Raw genomic sequence first — 18,252 nt, 5'->3', positions numbered from 1 at the left:
ACGTTCATAGGAAAAGAAAACCTCCACAATTTAAAGGCTTCATATGGCAAAAAACAGGTTCATAACTTTGTAGTAATCAAAACAGAAACCCCTTTCCCAAGACCACATCCAAACTATAATACTCTATGTGTTTTAACTCAACCCACAATGGTATTTCAGATGTTTGTGACAGAAACATCCCAGGGGCTGGCAACACAAGCTGTTTTGCTTCAGACTGAATGCACCTTAACATAATGTTCTAGTTTCAGGCCAACCAGGACAGAGTAATCCTTGGTRCAATCAATCAGCCATTAAAAGACATACTCTTAGGAACAGCTCTGCCAAGTATCAAATAAACAGAAAAGTAGWTGTGTAAGTACTGTAATCTACTCCAAGGACCTTTTATGGTCAAGCATATGGAGAGAGAATAATTCTGATACAGAAAAACAAATATGACTTGTGATAGGCTCATAAAAAGTGACGAAAGAGAGAGAGAGAGAGAGAGAAATCTTAACACATCTCAAGAAGTATCAACCAGTAACAAATTCATAGAATTTGTAATCCAGAAGTCTAAGAGATACTGCTCATGGAACTTCCTTTCATAAGATGTGGAGGTACAAAGAAGGTAAACAGAAAAATTCTAAAGGGAAACCAAAGAGCAAGAAAAAAGGGAATGCTATAAAGTCAATGCTATGAAGATATTTACACAATTATGATGGATACCAAGCAAATAGTGCTGCTTACAACTACCATTTCAACACTGAAATTTTGAGCAGAGTAGGAATTCTTGTCACTCCTTCGTGTAACTTCCTAGATTTCAACTGTTTCAACTGCAGTATATGGACAGTTTCTCTTTAAACCAGATTTGGGAGGAGGTGTTTGTGGACTTGGTGTGGAGATGTTTGGAGTTTTTTAATCAACTCAGGCAGAACACCTAAACTATTTTCTTCAAGAGTTTCAGCTTCAGTGAGGATGTGTTTGCATAGCCAAAACTTGAAGGATACCAACATACGGCAAGTAAAAATACAACTGTTCAAGCAGGCCTATCCATGGGAAGACAAATTTGTGCTGAGACACAGACTAAGCAATTTAAATTAATTGAAACTGTCAGCATAAGTGGTTACACTTCTGAAGCAATCCAGGCACTGTTAAGCATGTAGGAGTCCTCTTGACACTAAAAATATGTCAGAAACAGTATACAGAACCAGCATATAAGCTTCCAACATAATAAGGGACAAAGTTCCGTAACAATTACTAGGACTGAACTTCCAGTTCAATGACTAGTTAAGAGATATTCCAGTAAAATCCAGAAAAAGATAAATACTCAAATTTTTGCCTGTAGTTCAAGCTTCTGAGCAAAAGCTTTTATACCAAATTTTCTCTTCCTGACAGAGAGCATTCAGATTTTAACAGAAGGCAAAAAAGTACAGTTCAACAGCTTAAGAATAGTGTGCAGAGATATGTAAAAATGTTCTAAGTAACCACTTGTCTTTGATTCTGTTTTTCCTTTCATGTTTCTGAAAATGTGATGGAAATCAAGCAGTTTGTACTGGAATTTAATCCCAAATGTTGTAGCATATTATTACCTTTATTTACATACTGGTATAGCAATAGAGAAATACTGTGTTACATGTTATTTTAAGAAGAAAAATCAATTCATAAATAATAATGAGGGGCATACACTAGAATCAGAACCTTCTTTTTTGAGGCAATCATTACCCCTGCCCCAAGGGATTTACGTAAAATAGCTTCTAATAGTGCTTTCCTTATCCAGCAAGCATTAGAAGTAATAGACATTATGCCAGGAGAAAATACAGATGAACATGTATGAACTGTGGAGATAACTACTTTCAGAATGCTCCATTTACTTTGTAAGTATTATTGCAATAAAAGTGAAGAAAGTAATTAATTGGCATATGTCATATTTAAGGCTCTTCAATCTTTCAGCAGTGTGGGATTAACRACTTTATGTTTATTAAAGTACTTAATATTATTTATGTTACAGTAGTGCTCAAAGGCCCTAAGACTGAGGTCYCTCTTGAGTACAAGAAAACCATTATTACATTGACTCACAAAGAATTTCCTTTTGAATTATTTAAAAAAAAAATTAAAAACCCCAAAACACATATGCCCTGTTTAAGCCAAATTACTATCTCTATAAGYTTTACTACAGTTTTTGCCATTTAGCTCACTGTTTTTTTAATACCAGAAGGAAGTACAAGCACACCGCATATTTTTCAATAGACAGAGAGAAGGATAGCTCAGAAACACGTAGACCTGAACCTCTCTGCCTTTTAGGCCCTTGGGTGTAGGCACACAGATATTCCTCCTTCATATATCAGTACCTGTATAAAGAGGTTTGCATAGCTAGATTGCAGTCTCTCTACCTGCTAAAAAATAAGTCAAACTCTGGCATTAGAAGGTCTGCGGGAATTCTGAATCTAACTAGCAAATTGAGCTGAGACAGATTTTAGGATCTCAAATTTTTCCCTAATATCAAACTGCTGAGTGTTAAAGTTCACAAGGGAGCACACAGAATCTGCATAAACTTCTTAGATGCATTATTGAAACAGATGGTTCAACATAATGAGTTTCCAAACAAGTAATTGTATACACAAATGTTAGTACAATCTGTTGTTGTAGAAACCAATGGTTTTTTTCCATTTTTTGTTAACATAATATTTCTTTCCATACTTCAAAAGCCATGCTGTCATATCCTGAATAATTAACTTCTCAGTTATACTAAATGGCCCACTGAGACTGCTCATTATATCTCACTAGTCAAGACCTGTTGGATGAAAGCCAGCCCAACTCTCTCCAGAGAGTCTAAAAAAAAAATTATAAATAATCTTTTTTAAAAATCATTAGGTAACTATTAGTGACAAGCAAAACACAAACATCCCTCAGATTACTCTGCACAAATCAGTAAAGCTAGTTAGTCAGATGTTGCATTTCCATCTGTTTGGATATAAAATGTTTGACTTATGATCAAACATTTAGCAATCCAGTCTCTTGGCCCAGCAGCCAYCTGCCTGATGAGGATCAGAAGATCTACCTGACAGGGACACCCCTACTGCATCCACTGTGGTCATAGGCACTGCACAACCAGCACTCAGCCCAGCTCTGGGGAAACACAGTACAGCCATAAAACTGGACTGGCTGAACTTATCTCTGGTGTGCTTCTTTCAGAAACAGTCATGGCCCAAGCTATAAACATGTCCTACCTTCTCTTTGCCCAGTCCCCACCCAATCAGTTTTTCCCTGATCTGTCTTATGCTCTTTTTACAAAAAGTTTTGTAYTGCTGCAGTGCAGGTCTCAGCAATTTAAGTAGCTCCTTAATTTCCATAGTTTAACATTGGATTTAATAATCTGTTCCAACAAATCATCTCTGGAATGCATATGCTCTTAAATGCTTAATGAAGAACAGATTTTCAGTGAGATTCCCTATTTTCCTGTCTCAGGGAAGGACTTTGCCAGATTGCATAAACACACTTCCCATTCTTTTGAAAAAGAAGCTACTGCACCGGACCTATGAGACTCCTAGTTGAAAATTCACTCAGAAAAAACAGAAAACCTACAGCATAATACAGCAATTCTTGTATTGTTCTAGAATTAACAGTACACTCATTAATGAAATGAACATTTTAMAAAACAAAGGGAAAACACTTTGAATTTTCCTTTTAAAAGTCACCTAATTTGTAAYATACCTCAGAACTATTTGTTAGGATCTAGAAGCAAATTACACAATTTCAGATTAATCTAAGAAAAAAGGAAACTTTAACAATTTACTTACTGAAAATTTGCTACTTTTACTGATATAGGAATGTGGGGAAGYTGAGTGGCCCATTTCAATGTAACATCTTGATAAACATTCAACATTTTATTGTGGTTWGCCATTAAAGTGTTTATTGTTCCTTCTTGCACTGTTCAAAGATAAAAAAAACAATTTTAGGATGAAAGATTTTTCAAAAGCCAGTACTTTTCTTCAAGACTTATAYAATTATGTTTTCTTTTAAGCCATTACTTGTTATAAATTACTTTAATATAAAGCATCAAAAGTTATGAAAGTTACATWGACAATAACCAAGGACATATGTGATTAAGGATACCAATTTCAATTGCATATTACACAATACATGCCACAGCTTTCTAAGGTTCTGGCCAGCCACGTTTAGTAATTTAAAACATGGCAAACAAAGACTCATAATAGATAGACATGATAGATATGACAAAATACACATTGATTAAATATCTGCTGCTTACACTATTCATTAATACATAAACTTGCRAATACCAATTAAATGTGTTCGCATTTATAGGGTTTATTTATAGCATCATTCATATCAGAAAGTATAAAATGTGAAGATTGCCAAGATCAAATTTATAAAGACTAAAATGATACTTTAAATTCAAAAGGAGACATAGTGTCAAAAATTTATCAGACAGTTTTCAAAAGAGAATAGGTATTAAGAGTCTGTAATTTTAACCAAGTATCTAACCAAGTTGTTTCCCCCCACCACAATTACAACAAATTTTAATTTGATTTTTTTAACAATCTGTAAATATCAGAAGGTCATAAAATTAAAACTGAATGTCCTCAAACACTAGTTTGTTCTTCCAGAGATTCTCATTCTTCTGTGTTTGCTGCTTTGATAGACTAGGCACTAGACAAGTACCTCAAATTGGCGATAAGAAAATATTTAGATTCTAAAAATTGTGACACTTCACACTAAGCAACATTTGAAAATAAACCAGCCTCGTTCAACAAGAGAGCTCCAATTTCACACACTTTCTACAAATCATAGAATCACMGACTCATAGAATGGCTTGGGTTAGAACAGACTTTAAAGATCATCTAGTCCCAACCCCCACCTACCACGGGCAGGGATGCTCAAGGCCTTATCCAACCCGGCTTTCAACGCTGCCAGAGCTGGGGCAACCTCTTCCAGTGTCTCACTACCCCCACAGTAAAGAATTTCTACCTAATATCTAACCTAAATTACATGGGCAGGGACACCTTCCACTAGACTATGTTGTTCAATGCCCCATCCGACCCGATTATTCAGAAAAATATATTTGTTCAGTGGTTAAAAAAAAAACCAATCCACAAACAACTCTTAGCTCTAAAAGTAACCAAGCTAAAGTTAAGTTGAATCTTCCTTTTACAAAACAGTTGAATCTTCCTTTTACAAAACAGTTACCTGAACAGTAAGGAATGAAGCAACTTGGACTGTAATCAAGCTTCTTCATGAATCGTATTTGCCCATTATCCTTAAGGCAAAAGAAGTTTCTCTCACCAAGCACAAAAACAGAAGAAACTCCCTGATTAAATGAGACGATGCATATATCCAGTGCTTGCTCTCCRATGTTTAAAACCCAATCCACCTTCAAAAGAAAAAACATGCTCCAGAAATAATTGACAGCTGCATATTAAAGACAAAACTTTGAGAAGGCTCAGAACTAATCAAATTACATATCATTAACATAGATAGAAATGCAAAATCAAGGTCTTTTTTGGACAAGAATTATCGTTTTATTCTGAGTGCAGTTGATAACTTTCCTTAATGTGACTCAAGCAGCAAAAACATCTTTTTAAAACAGTCATGAATTGATGKGTATGAAGTTCAGTTAAATATATTTAAATTTTAAAATACATATCCCATTTCAAAATGGAAATGCTTTACACTTCCACTAATGAATCCAAGAACAGAATATTAGAATCATTTTTMTCAGCCTCTCTACATGTCCTTGGTCATTAAGGGCAAGGTTAGAGAGCAAAAGGTGACAACTWATTCTACCAACATATGTAAATGGAAAACTAGACAAATATTTTAGGTGTGTATGCCAATATTTATGCTTGCAGTCACTAATGTACACCTTTCAGTCTGGAGAATGCTCATATATGTCATAGTAAGTTTACTTTTCCAACTACATAAAATAGATAAATAAATAATAGATAAAATAAACAACTACTTACAAATCCTACTTCATCTGCCTTTAAACAATACTACTGCTTATTGATATATTTCATTGGTTTGTTTCTTCAGCTTTTCTGAGAAATTTCAACTAAACACAYATGCAAAAATRCTTTTGATTTCTGCCAAGCTCRTTAAACAGAAATYTAGAATTTCTAAAGCAAAAATATAYCAGAGTTCCATTGTCAGCCCTTCCTATATGAACAGCATCAATCATTTTYCTTAAAGAGCAAAGAATGTGTCAGCAAATATCCTGGAATATCTGATATATGAAACTGGAAGTGCCATCTTAAAAGTCAAAGGGAAAAATCCAGCTTATTACAGTTTGTCTCCATGTATGCTTCATGTTCTAGATTTTAAAAAAATTGTTTCATTTGCAGCATATCTAATGAAGCTTACAGATTTTTTTATTTATAGACTGTCTTCTACYTCAAGATGTAGGATTCAGCCTACTTATAGAAAAATTCTACAATGAGCCAGTGGAAGGAAGATGCTCTCCCCTTATTTTACTGTCATACCTGAAATATGCCGAAAATAGCATTTTATATATGCTATTTATATAAGCATATTTAGCAGACAAGTAACTCTGTTGCAGAACCACAAAGAATTAAATTCTCTTCCTCTTAGCAGGATGAATATTAAACAAATATTAATCAAATATTAAACAAATTAGTCACAGGGACCTCCAGAACACTATTGAATCCACAGGTTTTTGACAAAAAGAATTCAGGACACTAACTGTTTACGGAAACATTTCATTGTGAATTTTTCTCTAACTACAAAAGATTCCCCAAGGAGAATGAGATTAATTTTCCACATTACAAAGTCACAATTAGACTTCATTTTTAAAAATGAGCAGTAATTCAGGTGTACCTATTTATCTATTTTATTACACTGTAGGTTCTGTATTATAAAGATTGCCTTGGAAATAGTTATTTCCACTACACAGTTTTCTCTTTTTCACTTCTCATTAGGATAACAGCAAGTTTTAAGGTCCAACCTTAAACAACTGAGGCCCAAAAAAACCTTAAAGGAAATCTATTGGAGTCTTTCCATTGCCTTTAGCAGCAATTGGATCAGCTCCTTTGTCAGCAGACAATGTTTCCATTCGTTACTTAGTATCAGTGTTTTCAGTGTGTACACAGTGTTCATACAGGGTATGTAAAATAAACTGGTTTTACCGCAAGTCTTTTTCCAGAACTGAGTTTTTGCTGTTCTGTGTCTTGTCGTTCATCAGCATCTGTCGCAAATGCCAGAACTTGGTATCTGTAACAAGCAGTTTAAAAAGATTTTAAAAAAATAAAAGATGTCTTTGTAGTTWTTACCTTTACATTAAGTAWGAAATAGCATATAATTATCATGACTATACATGTCACAGTCTAAAAGTATGGCTAGAAAGCCCACTGCAACATATGTATTATCATCAAAGATGTTAAGATTAATACCACYATAGATAGCAGCTAAGTGTAAAGGTAAAAGTTAAAACGAACAGTTCTAATCACGTTTTATGTGGTCTTAAAATAAATTCAACAATCTAAATATCAGAAGATAGAAATACAGATCACAAAGATCTGTATTTATATAAGAAGAAACCAAATTCTTATCAAATTGTGAAATGGGAATTCTAATAAAAAATGAAATTTTTTKCTCTTATTAAGCTTCTAAAAAACTTCCTAAACAACTCAGAAATACAATTGCTCTATCAAATGGAGAAACTTGCAAGCACCTCCATTAAGTAAACTAAGTGGTTCCAAACTAAGAGRCCTCARTAAACTGAAATTAGTAGGTGRCACATTTAGCAGAAGTTGGAAGGTTTGGGGAGGTTTTATTATTTTAACTGCCAACAAACTATACTAATAAAAACGACAATGAAGACATTTGAACAAAAAGAAGCAATTGCCCTAAAAGCTCTGCACATCTATCTCTCCTCTTTACACCTATGTCATCCCCCATGTTCAAACTGTGTCCTCATTGACTCTTCTCTAACTGTTGCTTTCCTGAATTTGTGCTGGTATCCTGACTTACTGATCTACCCYATTTCCTGTGTATACTCATTGATAATCTGTAAAATATTTACAGTTTCTACATCAATGAAATAAACAACAGAAACCAACCCAATCAACACAACACAAACTTATCCAAAAGATAATGTTTAATTCTTTAAGTGTTTAATTCCTCAAGTGCCATCAGYTCCTAAGTATAAACCAATACAATTCTGAATGTTCCAATTCAATCTAAAAAAMCAGTACATATTTTTGTTCTTTGTCAAAATTAGAGATTTTAAATGATGACAACAATATTCCTCCTATTTCATGCATGTACTGTGGTGTAGCAAAAGGACAAGGAGTAATGGTCATATATTAAAACACAAGAAGTTCCACCTSAACATGATCAATCTCTATTAGAGATTAATGTTTGGCCTTACAATCCATAGTCCCTGTGCTTGGAGGAAGTGGAAATGTCTTGCACAGTCTTGTCTTCCCATCTTGTTCAACAAAATTTCTAAATGTTGAACCCATAAACTTAATATGGCCACAAACCAAAATAGCTCACAACAGTTTCATCCATGTTCCAACACTGAAAGCACAGGTTAGAGAGAACTGAAACAGGGAAAAACCTGGCATTTGGGAGCAACATAGCATTGATAAGCTAGTGGACTCAACAGATTTATAAAAAATAAAATAGAACCATAAAATCCTCAGGACTCACAGCATGCTTTCTTCTRTGACTGTACAGAGACAGTAATCACCCATCAACATGCAACATCCTTCCTGCAACTACCTGCTTTTGGATACTCCAGTAAAGGCATTAAAAATTAAATACAATTACCTTCAATGTGTTTACCTACTAAACAACAGCACCAAAGTACRCTGCAACTACTGAACATAAACACGTACTTGTAACTCTCAACCTGTTGACAAGAAGACACTGTAATGAAAGAGTCTGTGCGAGAGCTGTAAGCCAAGGGACCAGGCAGAAGAAAACCAGGTAAAAACCGGCCAAAAGCGTAACTTTCTTGTTCAAACAACATGAGCATCCCATCCATGGACTGTATGCAGATCAAATCTCGACCTAAGGGAAGCAACAGAAAGAAATACAAAGGAAACAAAGCAATGTTATTTGCATAATTTTAATCCTAAAACCATGAGTTAATTAAAATTGTACTCATAAATAATCCTAGAAAAAGTAAATTTTCATTTATGGGACTGTTTACTATGAGGAAGGACACTAAATATTCCAACCTCGATAAAAGCTTACTTTCTAAAATAAACAAACTACATTGGGGGGGGGAACAACATTCAGAATACATTAAAAAAAAATTAAGGTATTTTATTTCAAAACAAAATTTCTAAGGATATAACTATTACAATTTCAGTTTAAAGAAATGTTTCAATATTCCCAAAACACCAAATAATTCTAGTTCTTAAATGTTTCCATACTTTACAAACAGTCATAACAACTGTGGTTTAAAATAACCAATTCTCTAATTTCAAGTCTACTTAAGCAGTATGTATTGTGAAAATAATACAATGGTAATGTCTTTCATATTTTACATTCACAATTTCTGTCTTCAAGGAAAGAAAAAACAAACAAGGTCCAACTCTGTATCTCCAGCAAGTCTAAAAAATATCAAATAAAAAAAATTCAAGTTGAAGTAAATTACTTCAAGCCTCATGTATTATTCAGCAGCCACAAGACTTGACTTAAGACATGATTTGTCATGCCTCAAGTACACCAATCTAAATTCAAAGTCTCACTGGGAAGATTTCTGAGATCAAAAGCTGATTATGCAGTTGGCACTTCATATCCAARGGTAACAATTCGTACAAACAATATTTTTTATGCATTCAAAGAAAGCCAYACCATTAAGACTAACACTTTCTGAAGCTCATAGATGCATCTCTCCTGAATTCATAGAAAAACCCTTATCTCGCAAACATTAAATATTTGTAAATCAAAATGTCTATTCACCTCAATTAAAATACTCTATTTTGTCTCAGGGATGATTCTGTATGCATGAATGACCCATAAAAATTGTCTGTTCACTAAGTTCCACMCTCAATCCTTTTGTAAGTTTTCTAACATAGGCAGATGAAGCAAAACAAAAACAGACTAAAACCTCATTCCTAAAATTCCGTAAAGGTAACAAAAGTCAAAGAAATATTCAATATCTGAAAAAACAACAAATGTACAGTGCAAAACATTGTACATCTCCATCATGATTCTTCATAGAAACTTTAACTACTTAAAAATAAATAGCAGTGTAAAAGGGCAGAAAGTACATCGTATTACTTGTCCTTGTGATTGAAATACACAATAAAAATTTAGCTTAGGGGATAAAAAAAAAAAGGAAGCTAAAGCAGCAGGGTCCTTCTCTCCGCCATCTCTTTCAGATTTTCCCATTTTCTAAAAATGAAGGCCTTCCATCCTTCTTTTCCAGACTCTGCATATAATTCATAACATGTATCATAAGCCCTGTTGCAAATAACAACCATGGGATAAGAAGGATGTTTGAAAGTGCAATTCATGTTGTTCATTTGTCTGAGTTGAATCTTTCAGTCCCTAGGGAAAAGACAAGAGTGCAACAGACTCTTCTCTATGGCACCCATTTACAGGACTAAAGCAAACAGTAACAAACCGTATCACATGAAATTCTATCTGAACATACTTTTTTTTTTTTTTTTTTTTTTTTTTTAATGTGTAGGTCATCAAACACTACAGCCTATCTTCCATAAAGGCTGTAAACTTTTTTCCCACAGACATACACAAAATACAACAGAACACAATCCTGAGCAACTTCTAGCTGAACCTGCTTGGGAAGTAGGATTGGACTACATGACGTCAAGAGAAGAATCATTCAAAGCAGACATTCAAAGTTATCTTTTATCTCTGAACTATTCCAAGGCACCTATAGTAGATTTCTGTCCCTCTAAGCTGTGAAATGTCACAGTATTTAGTCCTATCACATGCTTCTGGTCAGCAAAGAGTAGGGACCATCAGGGAAAATTGAGAAGTTTTGTACTGGTATGTTATCAATGTTAACAATACCCAGCCTCCATTTCCCAGCAGCTCCTGACATAATTATCACACTGCTGATGCAGTCTAGAAAGAGTGAGCCAGCTGTACAAAACTATGATTAACCAGTAAAAGCACCCTGAGAAACTAGTACAAACACTGATATCCAAAAAAAGGTGCTAGCTCACTAGTTGCCACCACAGTCTCTTAGGTATAGTTATTTTAAAATATATTGGCTACTAAAAGTAACAAGTGGCATTTTTCTTTGGCATGCAAGGAAACAGTGTTTCATAATCCAGGTGTCTGTGTAATCACAGTTATTCCACCTCTGTTACCTCAAAATCACGTATGTTCACGTTGAGCATCAGGCATACAGGCAACGCTCTCGACACTTTACATCAGCTAACTGTTCAGTTCCACTTCTATTTTACAYCTTTATCAAGAATGCAACCCTGTAAGTCTGGGTATAGAGAATCTTCAAATCCCCTTCCACAGTATCCTATGAATTCTCTAACAGTAGTTATACAATTGAACATGACATGACACACTATGACAAGATCTTTAGAGCACTCCAGTGATCTGCAAGCACACTGCAGTACTGAACTGTACTGTCTAAAGAAACAGAGACACAAGACTGAATCAGCAATCACTCTTTTGGCCTTTAAAAGCACAGCAGCACTTAAAATACCCACCACTTTGTTCATCAAATTTGTGTTGTTCCTACTCACTGTTTCAAATTTGGATTTTAACTAGCTTGTACTAGTGGATCAAACGCCAGTTACCCAAACTATTACATGTAAAGCATAATTAAAGAAAATTAAATTCTGTATTAATTCTTATTTCCCAGCTTTTTATAGGTCAGCTTATTTCCTTCAACTATTTGTTTTTAATGTGTAGGTAGTGAATGAAGTTTTTATGYTTCACTTTAAGAAATGCAGTCTTCCAAACACTCAACCAGAAATGTTCATTTCAAAAAAGCTTATTGCAGCCAGTTGGCCTTGCCAGTGACACATTTATAAAGTGAAAATATAAACCACAGTGTTTTCTGCATATCAGATGGAATCACTTAGTGTACTCTACACAGTTTCAGAAGCTCGTATCTCAAGAGTAATATCCCTTAGCCAGAAAGTGCTACTTYTAAGTACAAGTCCAGCTACTGTTGTTTTGTAGTTTTTTGTTCTAGCAGAATATGAATATATTTACATCACACTTTTAAGCGACAAAGTATTTTCAGAGCTAATGCAAAGATAAAATGAGAGGCAGGTGGTAGTTCTTTGAAATAAGCTTCCAATTAAAGCTATTTTGGACCTCAARTTTTTTAGCATGTTAATAATTTCCTGTACTCTGAGCTTCCCCTCTGGCACCAAAWCATTTTCATAAAATGTACATTATGTAATCACAAGGCCTGAGCACCACATGAAATCAGGCAAAGACAACTACAGTGGGATAAACTGGAAATCAGAAAAAAGCTTCATAAAATAACAGAGTTTAGGAACACATCAGCAGAGAAAACTTTGACTGCCTTCAATGGTAATCAAATGCCTCACTAAAAAAGCCTTGTGTGGAAGGAAGCATAAATGAAATTAAAAGATATACTGGCATTTACAACACACTCAGGAACACAAGAGCCCTTTAATGATACATGGGAAATGTTTTCCTAATAAGAGAAAAAAGTGACCAGTGAAGTGATGCACATAAACATAAACATACAGTTTATGTGCATCACCTCACTGGTCACTTTCTTAACATATTCCACACATGGGAAGGAAGACAAGTTCCCGTCCGACTTTAAACAAGCATTTAAATTTGCCCCTGAAAATTTCTCACAGCATACAGAACAAAGACTCCTCCAGTTCAAACCCATTTTTGAGAATTCCACTTGCTGCTGAGTGTAGCTCCTTTTGCAAAGCAGATCTGGGCCAGCTGTGAGAAAAGAACTTCAGGAATCAGTTCTGATGAATGGAAAAACCATTTGAAAATAAGCTGAGCAGTTATTCAAATAATGTACGACTAGTAAAAGGCAAGTCCCTAACCCACTGCAAGAAGCATGTGTCAGCATACATTCAGAAAGAACTCTGAATTTACTAGCTTGGTGGTCTGGTGGCTGCTCCTTGCATAACTACAGAAGGCACCAAAGTTCAGGAATTCAGCTGTGGCCATTCATCCTGGGCCAGAGGATCTGACTGCCAATACCCTGAACACAAGAGGAAAAGGAAAATTGCCCTGCATCTCTTAGTGCTAATGCAAGTACCCATCCCAAATGATGCACAAAGTGTACACATGTTCCAGCTGACACTGACCAGGTGCTTTTTTGCTGGAATTGAAAAATCACTCCAATGGGAAGGAAATAGAGCAGTGGATAGAAAGAGAAGAACTTAAAGAGAAACTAAGGAAAACACTATGTCCTTATTCTACTGATGTTAGCATTAACTCTTTCCTAATCCATTCTGGATATTAAAGTATTTCAGTAGAACATATTCATAAGTCCCCACACAAGAGATGGTCTCTCTGTAACAGCCCTCTGTAAGGACCCTCCCTGGTCAAGTCATGGTAAAGCATGCAGTCAAAGCTGCCACAAGAAAAAAAAATGTTCTTGCTTTTCTTACCCATCATACCATATTCTCTCTACCTAACCTCTGAAGGTATCTGCCTGTCATAAAATGTAAGGACAATTTTAGATGGAAAGGGAATCTCAAACTGTTGAAGTATCTCTAAAGGCCAATCAGCCCTCACTCACACAATTAATCCCTTRGAAACCTGTGATATACTCCTTTGTTCTTGATTCAAATCTAAACCAGAAGGTTACATAAATTACGTGACTTGGGAGTGATGCCTTTAAATCTCATATTAACCTGACGTGGTGGAAGGACCCTTAGGAGAAMCACTAGTATGGGTCAAAGGACTAGAATAGACCAGCATGCAGTAGAAAGATCACAGCTGCAACATCCAACACACTAAAATTCCTCTAAAAGAAACATGATATTTGGCACTGTGTAGATATGAGAGRTAAAGCCTCTTCCCCTAAACAGATTACAGTACTAAAATTTGTTTATTACAACCTCCTTATTCAGCAAATAGTTTTTTCCTCATTTAAAAGAGGATGTTTCCACCTAGTACAAGAAATTTTCTCAGGAAAAATGTTCAGGCAGCTGTGAAAGYAGTGTTGCTCAAAGTTGCTCTCTTTTTCAATGCAGAAGATTAATTAAAGACAGCAGAGGAGGTCTCGAAATAGAGGAGGTCTCGAAAATGGCTSTATGCATAGATGCAGCCTGAATAATGACAATTCAGGAAGAGATGGTAAAATTCTTTTCCTTAAATTCTGTTTGTTGCCATAACTTGTTCAGTAACTACTTTTCAGGCCCTAGAAGCTGCAAAAATCTTCTAAGAGCCTTGCATTCATACAAGCATTACTGGAATACACTGGAATACACTTTTTCTAAAGCAAGTAGGAGAAATTCCAGTATGTGAACCTCTCCGCTCTCATCTGAAGTTATACATCTATCGGACATTATATTAATGTTATAGAATATCTTACTGAACTAGCAAAGCTACCACAAACAACTACGGTCACCAGTTGGCCTTCCAAAATCAATAACATTTGACTGAATAGTTCAGGCACATGGATGTTTTTAGTGAATCGTAAATCAATAGCAGACCTTTCATTGAGTTCAGCTGAAGTTGAATACATGCCCTATTTTTCGATATTTTACGTACTTTCAAAAGTTATCAGTAAAATCTTAAGTCACCACCATAAAATAAATACATCAACTTTAAAATTCCATTTAAAACAGACCTGAAAATTTATAACCAAACAGAACTAAATGATCCCACTGTTAAAACCCAGTGAAATTCCCCATCTTTTCTGCTATTTCTCCTTTTATGGTCTCCTTAGACTGAAAAGCTTCATGATTGCTAAGCACTTCCCAAAGCACTTAGATAAATGAAGTTCCATCTCAGGGAGGATGATGAGTGAGTCAAGAGCTTATGGGTTAGGATTAAAGGGCAGGCTAGTAAGGGTGACACCACTGTGGGTGATGGCTACAGGCTGCCTGATGAGGAGGAAGACAGCTGGAAGAAATCTCACAGTCACACGTCCTGGGTCTCATGGAGGACTTCAACCACCTTGACATTTGCTGGAGAAACCACACAGTGAGGCACAAACAACCCAGGAGGTTCTTGGAAAGCACTGACAATAACTTTCTGACACAGGTGGTGGAGAAGCCAACTAGAAAAGGTGTGCTGCTGGACCTTATACTAGCTAACACAGAATGCATAGTTGAAGATGTGAAGGTTRGGGACAACCTTGGCTACAATGACCATGAGATCATGCAGCTTAGTATCCTGTGAGGAAGTAGCAGGTCAGTGAGTAGCATCACAACCCTGGACTTCAGAAGGGATAATTGTGACCTCTTCAGGGACTTCCTTGGAAGAATCCCATGCCCTAGAGGGATGAGGAGTCCAATAGAGCTGGTCCAAGCAGCTCTGCAGAGAAAGACCTGGGATGAACAGCAAGATGTCCATGAACCAGCAGTGTCCTTGTGGCCCAGAAGGCCAATGGTATCCTGGGATGCATTAGCAAGAGCACTGCCAGCAGCTTAAGGGAAGTGATCCTGACCCTCAACTCAGCCCTGGTGAGGCCACAATTGGAGTGTTGTGTCTTGTTCTGGGATCCCCAGTACAAGAGAGACATGGAGCTCCTGGAGCAGGTCCACCAGAACAGCGATAATAATTAAGGGACAGCTTCATCTCTCTTATGAGGACAGGYTGAGAGGAGYCTTCATCAATGTCTATAMGTATCTGAAGGGAGGGTGCCAAGAGGATGGACCCTCTTCTCAATAGTGYCAAGCAATAGGATGAGAGGCAATGGGCAGAAACTGATGTACACCAGAAGTTCCACCTGAACACAAGGAAAAACTGCTTTACTGTGAGGCTGTGACTGAGCAYTGGAATGGTCTGCCCAGAGGGATTGTGGAGTCCYCTTCTCTGGAGATATTCAAAAGCTATCTGTACACAACCCCAAGTAACATGCTCTAGGAACTCTGAGCAGGGTGAGTGGACTACRTGGCCTCCAGGGATACCTTCCAATTTTATCCCTTCTGTATGATTATTTACTAATTTTTTTGAGCTAGAGAATTGTTGAAGATATTTTGCAGAACAGTGATTGCCAAAATAACTGCAGTCACATCCAAAGAACTCATTGAAAATAGATTATAACAAAGTCAGATGGTSAGAAGGTTGCAACACAAAAGGGGGTTTACTGTACAGAGTATTAGATGGAAGTCTGATACACCTTCAAGATATTTCAAATATACCCTAAAAATTAGAAATTAACTTAATTTGCTAAAAAACACCAAGGAAATACAGTCACTTTTCACATTCAAGTCATCTGTCTATATATATCTTAGGCTAGCAACCAACATACAGAAATGATTAATTCTTACTTTGTGGTCAAATGAGTCAGTGAATTACATCTCTACCAAAAAAAGCCACCATCCTACTAGTTTTCTTCTTGGCAATCTTAGAAAAGACATCACAGGTTTAACAAGCATGAGCAATTTGTTATCTTGTGATTTGAGACTGTTGGAAGCACACTGAGAACACTCAAATGATGAGGAGYTGGTTGTGAGGGGCTGATCTCTGATGGGGGCCAGGATGGGCATCAATCGCTGGGTGGTGAGCAACTGCATAATAYATTATTTGTTTTTCTTGGGTTTTATTCCTCTCTTGTTTTCATTACTATTAATTATCATGATAATTACTCATAATTATCATACTTCATTTCAAATTTTGAACTGTTCTTGTCTCAGCCCTCAGTTTTTACCTTTCACTGATTCTCCTTCCATTTCACCAGTGTGAGGTGGGAGAAAGTGAGTGAGCAGTTGTGTAGTACTTAGACACTAAGCCACCASAATGATGTAATAGAGTGATTTTTGACAGGAATTATTTGCATAAAACGTAATAACTCAAAATAAAATTAGAATAAAGCCTGTACAAGATACTCTAGGAAAAGCAACTAACAAGGGTCTGGTGACCTTCCAAATAAATTCCTATAGGTTAGAGACTTTATTTGTAATGGAGTAATCACYGATGAACACTGGAAAAACAAACAAAGGCTATATATGCACACTTCTGAAAGACCCTTTGAGAAGACAAAATAGACTAATAGTTAGAAACTGAAACTGCATTCTTTTGGATGAAAAACTATGGGGCAGCAAACAAATCTTATAGACAAATGCATTCACATGATATGCTGGAACATTTAATACGAAAGTACATATGTAAATAATGAAGCTRTACATACATTTGAAGCAAAGAAAATTCATCATGCCAGACTATTTATTAGACATATACTGCATTTCTAAACTTTAGAGACAGCATCTCTAAACTGAAATGAAACATCTGATGTGATCTCAGACAATTGACTCACAGGAAGCCAGAGAATGACAGGCAATAACACTAAGAAGAAGAATCTGGAGATTAGAGTAGGACGATGAATTAAATATGAGTCAACAATATGTCACCAAAAAGACAAAAGACAGATTGGGTCATTATTAATACACATGTGCTATTAAAAACATATGAGGTAATTATTGTTCTGCCTTGGCACTCACTGACTCTTGGCAGAAGCACTGCAGAAGCCATAACCCCACATATAAGATACAAAACATTTTATACTACCAGTGCACCATGACTGCACACTTTTGGGTACCATACTTCAATGAGGGAAATTAGAAAAAGTATCTTGCAGAATTTAGCAAAATTTTGAAAAACAAGTCTTTCATTTCCATATACAATTGCTTACAATGTTATGTATTTCTACAATTGGTTTCACTTCACTTTAATTATAGTGCTTCTTTTAAACAAATTGCAGATTAGATATTTATCTAGCAATTCATAAGTGAGGCAAAGTTCTGGCATAATGAAGGTATTGAGAATTTTTATTTCTTTTAGGCTGTGATCATTAGGCTACAATCATTACTGTTAAGAACAGTTGAAGATAAAAGGAAATGGATGGTAAGAGRTTCAGAGAACATTTTCCTTGATCATTTTCCCATCCACATGTTCAATTTAGAGAAGAGGTTATAACTCCATTATTAATAGAAAAAACCCAAAACATTATCAGTTTTCCAAAGTTAAGTGAGAAACCATTTAGAAGTAGTCATGAGCAGATCTAATCCATGAAAAAATTTCAGAAGCCCAAACCTTTCCAAAAATCTGCCCTTATACAGAAGCAATTCAACAGAAAGGCAACAGTTAAATATTCTGCTCCTAACAGAACTA

General features: G+C 35.8%; 1 protein-coding gene across 1 annotated transcript in view; it reads right to left on the bottom strand.

Annotated features, from left to right (window-relative positions):
* The window catches only part of BBS9 (Bardet-Biedl syndrome 9), a 272,395-nt gene that overhangs the window by 235,832 nt on the left and 18,311 nt on the right, over positions 1–18,252 (bottom strand). The window contains exons 6-9 of the mRNA XM_057367718.1: positions 8,853–9,027; positions 7,137–7,221; positions 5,182–5,365; positions 3,774–3,903 (exon numbers count right to left, since the gene is read on the bottom strand). Coding sequence (XP_057223701.1) covers positions 3,774–3,903; positions 5,182–5,365; positions 7,137–7,221; positions 8,853–9,027 — 574 coding nt within the window. The remainder of the gene's footprint in view (positions 1–3,773; positions 3,904–5,181; positions 5,366–7,136; positions 7,222–8,852; positions 9,028–18,252) is intronic.

This window comes from Malurus melanocephalus, unplaced genomic scaffold (assembly GCF_030028575.1).
Source record: "Malurus melanocephalus ecotype Western Australia unplaced genomic scaffold, MMel_1.1 scaffold_83, whole genome shotgun sequence".
NCBI lineage: Eukaryota > Metazoa > Chordata > Aves > Passeriformes > Maluridae > Malurus > Malurus melanocephalus.
The sequence above is the reverse complement of the archived record's forward strand: the minus strand, read 5'-3'. Positions and strand labels throughout refer to the sequence as shown.